This window comes from Nuphar pumila, chromosome 5 (genome assembly GCF_984573655.1).
Source record: "Nuphar pumila chromosome 5, dmNupPumi1.hap1.1, whole genome shotgun sequence".
NCBI lineage: Eukaryota > Viridiplantae > Streptophyta > Magnoliopsida > Nymphaeales > Nymphaeaceae > Nuphar > Nuphar pumila.
Genome location: NC_143253.1, coordinates 26,769,856 through 26,776,334, shown reverse-complemented (window position 1 = coordinate 26,776,334; position 6,479 = coordinate 26,769,856). Strand labels below are relative to the sequence as shown.

General features: G+C 40.5%; 1 protein-coding gene across 7 annotated transcripts in view; it reads left to right on the top strand.

Moving 5' to 3' along the window:
• Positions 1-2,152: 2,152 nt before the first annotated feature.
• The window catches only part of LOC149837204 (autophagy-related protein 18g-like), a 43,049-nt gene continuing 38,722 nt past the window's right edge, over positions 2,153-6,479 (top strand). For all 7 annotated transcript variants that reach the window (XR_016431895.1, XR_016431894.1, XM_090005882.1 and 4 more), the window contains exon 1: positions 2,153-2,975. Coding sequence is in view for 5 of the 7 variants with exons in the window: in XM_090005882.1 (XP_089862008.1) it covers positions 2,781-2,975 (195 nt within the window). In the remaining 2 variants the exon portion in view is untranslated. The remainder of the gene's footprint in view (positions 2,976-6,479) is intronic.

The following is a 6,479-nucleotide window of genomic DNA, read 5'->3' as shown; positions in this document are numbered from 1 at the left end:
TTTTTACAATTTGCATAATGTATGATGTTTATTATGATTTATTTTTTATTTTATTTAAATAGCATTATTTTTTAATTAAGGTTTTATACTTTTTGTGTTTTTTGGGTCAATTAGCATTAGGTTATTTAATTAGGGTTTTAGTTTTTTTTTTGTGTGTATTTTTTGGTCTTCATGAATAATGAAAGCTTTGTTTTGCTTAAAATACTAGGAGTCTTATTTTTTTAATTATCATAAATTAATGATTATTTAAGATTTACGGCATTGATTTTGATTTTGGTAAATGAAATGAATGTTTAGTTATGGTTTTAGGTTTTCTTTTTTTGTTTTTTCTTTTCAATTATCATTAAGCATGATTTCAATGCTTGATTTTAGTTATCATTATTTTGTTAAGGTTTAACATTTTTATTTTGACATTTCAGATGACATAAATATTTAACTAGATTTCCTAAATAATGACCGTAATGTACGAATAAAATGACAGTACTGTAAGCAAACGACATCTTTAATTTGATTTGACTTCAAAGCCGAGGGTTTGAGTGTTAGGTTGGTTGCCATTAATGACCTCAGGGGCTTGGTTAGATAAACTAAGCTTCACCAACACAAGTGAGAATTTGATTGGGCTCTATTAGGGATGGCAGTGGGGCGGGGCGGGGCGGGGCGGGGGACAAGGTCTCCACCCCCGCCCCGCCTCAAGATTTTATCCTCCACCCCCGCCTCCATGGCCGGCCCGGATGGATTTTATCCTCCACCCCCGCCTTCATCCCTGTTTCATGTCCTCCATTCCCGGTTCAAACGGGGATGAGGCGGGGCGGGGCGGGGATATTGCGGGGAAAAGTGGTCGGGGCAGGGATGAGGCGGGGACGGGGCGGTGCAGGGAAAAGTGCACGTCCATCCCCACCTCCACCTCCGGGCGGGAATGGATTTTAACCTTCGTCCCTGCCTCCATCCCGGTTTCATACCCTTCATCCCCGGTCCAAACGAAGCGGGGCCCCGCTTTCCCCCGGTCCGTTGCCATCCCTAGGCTCTATACAAATAATACGATGAGCTCTAGGGATGGCAGTGGACCGGGGAAAAGTAGGGCCCCGCCCCATTTGGACCGGGGATGGAGGCAGGGACGAAGGTTAAAATCCATTTCCGGGGATGGACTTACACTTGTCCCCGCTTAGCCCTGCCCCGCCCCGCCCCATCCCCCAGTCCTTCTAAAAGATGGTAATAGACTATGGGGAAAAGGGCCCTGCCCCGCCTCATCCCCGTTTGAACCGGGGATGGAGGACATGAAACGAGGATCAAGGTGGGGTGGAGGTTAAAATCCATCCCCTGGGAATGGGGTTCTAATCTTGAGACGGGGCGGGGGTGGAGACCCTGTCCCCCGCCCCGGTCCCGGTCCCGGTCCATTGCCATCCAGCTTAACTTACGAAGTCAGCCGTGTTCAAAGCGACTCACCGCCCCGCGTGTTAGGTCGACATTCCCGATACGTCTCCAGGTAGCGTAAATGGTGATAGAGATCATTAGGTATCTACCGACTCGAGCCGGTTTGGTTCCCTGCCGTATCGGGTATGGGAAGCAAGTAAAACCGGAACATCCATACCGGGTCTGGGTCTAGGTTATCTGAAAGGTGTCCGGATTTTGAGGGCTCGAAGAAAGAGAGCCACGTAACAGTCACCGAGTGGGTCCCACGTGTGAAAAAGGGAAGGCTGGATTACGGCATTCACGGGGGGGTTGAAGCGTCCGAAAGTCGGATTTGTTTTGCCTTCTATGGAATAGGGACCTCTCAAAAGGATCAGACCGGTGGGTCCAACTTGGAGTCTCCCAACTCGATGCTAGCCGCGGGTTTTGAGCTCTCCAAAGATTTGCTCCCAGAGGAGTCGCGGTTCAGTCCTCTCTCTCTCTCTCTCTCTCTCTCTCTCTCTCTCTGTGTGTGTCTGACTCAGCTCTTTCACCCACAATGTTGGTCGAGTCATTTGCGCCCCAAAGTCATGGGCCGTCTCTGCAGAGGACGCTCATTGACCGATTCAGGGGCTCGGTCAATCTTGGTTCTCGGTCTGAAATAATCCGAGTCGAGTCAAGTCGAACCGGACGGTCCGAATTGGAGGGAAAGGTGCCGGGGAGGAGAGGGCAGATACTCTTTCTTTCTCTCTCTGGCTCTCGAAATTTAAGTGTTCGGGTTTCCTCCCTCGCTGCCTCATCGGCCTCTTCCCTTCTTTCTCTCACCAACCACTTTCCTTTATATTTTATTGCCCAAATTCTAATCTCTCTCTTTCTCAAATTTTGTATGGTATCCAAAAGACTTCCCATTGTGTTTTTGTTGGCGATAACTCCCCTTTTCTCCTATTTTTTTCTTGATTTTTCTCCTTTTCTCAACCTTTAATAATACAAAAGCTTCTGGTCGATCGATTGATTGATCAGGGCGTGTTCATCCGACTACATAGGGGATTAGGATCAGAGAGAGAGAGAGAGAGGCGTGTTGCATAAAATCAAATTCCGTGAGAGAGAGAGAGAGAAAAAAAAGCGTGTTGCATAAAATCAAATTCCGTTTCTTGGTGAGCAAGAGAGAGATGTGTATGGAGCAAGTCATTCATTTCTAAGAGACCACCGTCGTCGTTATTTATCATCACCTTCCCAATAGGACGTTTGTAGAGAAAAGGCGTGGAAGATGGTTTCTTCGATGGCTGGGATTCGGTTGTTAGTTGTGGGGAGGATGGGTTTGGATTCAGGTGCTGGTACGAGGTGTTGATTCCGGACGCTGATGGTGGTTTGGGTGGGGGCTCTGGCGTTGTCGGATGAGGAAAGATGGGAAGTCGACGAGGAACGGTAGCGGTGGAGGTGGTCGGTTGCTTCCGACTTCTATTCGGATCATCTCAGCCTGCCTGAAGACCGTCTCTTCCAATGCCAACTCTGTCGCTTCCACCGTCCGATCGGCGGGCGCCTCCGTGGCCGCATCCATTTCCTCCAAGGAGGAGGAGGGGAAGGACCAGGTTTTTGTTTTTTCAACCCCTTCTCTTCTTGATTGTTTATTGACTATTTTCTTCATCAAGCTGTTCATTCCTCGCACTAGATTGATATTTTGCAATTTGGGTATCCTTTGAATCGCCACAATAACGGTTCTTCTTTGTGTTTGGAGGAAACAGAAGGGTTTATCATCTTTCTGTTCTTCTTTTTCTCTTGTTTATTTTTTGCATGAAGGAGATCTTGTTGTGGTGATATGCTTTAATATTAACGCTAATTACTAGTACTATTGACATGAGTATTGATGTTAGTGCTTGGTACAGTGAACTAGAACTATTATATTTCTTTTGCTTTTATTTTTCTTTCTGCTCTGCCACAACCAAAACGGAACGTCTTATTGTGGCAATTGTTGGAAAAGATAGGAAAAGTAATGGAATCATTTCCCCTTTTGGTAAAGGGGTAGCGGCAGTGTTTTACTTTTCTTGATAATCCCAATCAATGTGCTAATCATGGTTGTAGATGCTTGTAATGGATGAATGCATTGGCCAGGTACAACCGTATCAAAGAAATTAAATTTAAGAAAAACGTGGAGAAGTATCGAAGCAGATAATGCGCTAATATGAAAGGAGAAAAGTGAAATGCAGTCTTTTGCGTAATTAGCGATGCTTTATTATGGCCAGATAATAAATAATTTAACCAAACTTTATTTCCAAGAAAGATTTCTCTGTTAATAATGCAAGTGGGACATCAAGGACTTAATGAATGTCAAACTCTGATTGAATAATAACTAATAAGTAATCACAGATGTATGAAAGAAGAAAGCTTAGCATTCAAAACTTGAAAATTATTTTGACTCCACAGAGTCACAAGCGAACCATTCTCTCAAACTCATAGTTGTGGCTTCCTTCAACATGGTTCAAATATGAAAAACAAAAAAGAAGAAGAAAATGCTGCTACTAATTCACTTGCTGTACAGTGAAAGTAAGAAAGATCTCGTTCTGGACTGTTCAATACCCTACTGTGGTGGTGATGGGTGAGTTGAGGGGGGAGTTTTCTTTTTTTAAGCAGAGTCAATTAAACCATATTTATGTGAAAAGAATTTGATGGAATGAATGATTGAAAGAGTCATAAGAAGTGGTTGAATCATACTATTTGTTGGACATGGAGGCCATTTAAGAGATCCATGGGTTATATCATGTCATTGTTTTTTTAGAAAAGAAAGTTTATTTATATTGCATTTGTAGAATTCAGCGTGATTTTTACTGCAGCATTTTGAAGTAGCAAATGTGATTTATTTTTTCAGTTTTTCTAGTGTCTACAGCCAATAGAACTACAATTCTGAATCATTGATATGTAAATCTCTTTCTCATCTTTTCTGTGGTCACTTTATCTTCCATTGATTCTTCTTTTATTGTGACCATTTTCCTGTATTAAAGAGAAAAATTTCTGAAAAATAAAAATTGAACAATTTGAGTTTGATTATTTTATAATTTAAGTCTGATCGCCTCTTTGATTTATGATTCATTTCTTCCCCTAGGAACTAGGAATGTCGAGAACATTAACATCTGTTCATCTATTCAATTCGGAATATTGAACTTCTATTCAACCTCTGACTGGAGATTGGACACAAGTGTTAAGGATGTTGTTAACCGATATTGGAGACTTTCAATTCAGCCAACTAGTGTCTATCTAGAAATAATAGAATATGTTGATGGAATCCATTATTTTCTTAAGCTTGATGATTTCATAAGCAGAACTGCTTGTGCAGTCATTAGTTGTTATTAAAGATGAAAAGTTTGAATATGCAAAATATAGTTGTAACTGCCTTACTGTTTTGTATTGCAATATTGTTGCCCTGGTTTGGTTGGATTTTAAGGCTCTTAATTTTTAATTGTTATTCATCTTATTTTAGTTGCTCATGATAGAATTCAAACTTGAAATCACTTATCTAAGATGGAGTATGTACACCTTCCCATCACATTATGTAATTGTGAGTCATATCTTTAAAACAAATCCTGAATCATCAAAATCCAAAATTGTGCATGAGTCCAGGTGATGTAGAATCCTAGATTTAAAACTTTGTTCCAGTTTTTTGCATGCTGCACCTGTTCATACAAATTTGATTTTGTCTTGATCCTAAGTGTAGTTGTGCCTTGGGTTTGAGTCGTTAACTTCAGTCATCACTCAAGTGTTGTCCATTCTTTGACATAGGATGATAAACCTTATTCAGTGAACTATGTCACACGGACTCTTCTAACAGGGCACCGCACCCGCACCCGCACCCAGGCGGATGCGACACTTGAACACAACTTCCTTTGTGTTAGGTGAAGTCCACCACACTGAGTTCCATTTCTATCCAAAAGTATATTCAGTTAACCCTAATCAAGTCCATTTTTATCTATATTTTATATATAAATACATAAATGCACACACATACACGTAGTGTTAACTTAAAACTATATATATATATATATATATATATATATATATATATATATATATATATATATATACCCTCACCGCACCCCCGCACTCAAGTTTTTTTAAAGCGCCGCACCTGCACCTATGTGACATAGTTCTCGTGTTGTTCACAGTGCAAGTCAATTTCAAAATGCTCTTACTTCTATTTACATGGTTGCTGTCATGAGAATTATCAAATACTTAAAGGAAACTATAACAAAAGGATTATTCTTATCTTCCTCTTCATCTCCTAATTTAATTGCTTATACTGACTCTGATTGGGGGGTAACCTCAATGATCGTATTTCTATAACAGGGTAGTGTGTTTTTCTTGGAGAATCATTAATATCTTGAAGATGTAAGAAACAACAAAAGGTGTCCCTTTCTTCCACTAAGGCTGAGTATAGGGCGATGACTACCACTGCCACTGAACTTGTCTGACTGAGAAGTCTGCTCAAAGATATGGGCGTCATTTTCTCTACTCCTTCGAAGTTGTACTGCGACAATAAGAGTGCTATTTACATTGTTAGCAATCACACCTTCCATAAATGAACAAAGCATATAGAGATGGATTGCCACTATGTTCGAAATGAATTTTTACGAGGGGCCATTCAACTACCTTATGTTACTTCAGAGTATCAGTTAGCACACTTCTTCACCAAAGCCTTGCCATCACCTCGTTTCTACTATCTCCTCAATAAACTCTTGGTGATCTCAGCGTGTGTTTGAAGGGGGGTGTTAATATATATATATATATATATATATATATATATATATATATATATATATATATATATATATATATATATATATATATATATTGTAATACCCACTAGGGGTAAAATAGTCTTTTCACGTGTATATACGCATATCCAATAGGGATATGCTTTTTCCACTTTCTTTATTTTTATTTTCTTTTTTTCTTTCCTTTTTATATTGTAAAGAGTCCACCATAGAGTCGTTGGAGCCCTCCAACGGTCATAAATATGACTGTTGGAGGGGCTCCAACGACACTATTGAAAGTTTTTCACCTGTATAGAGAAAAGAGAGAGAGAGAGACGAAGAGGAAACCCA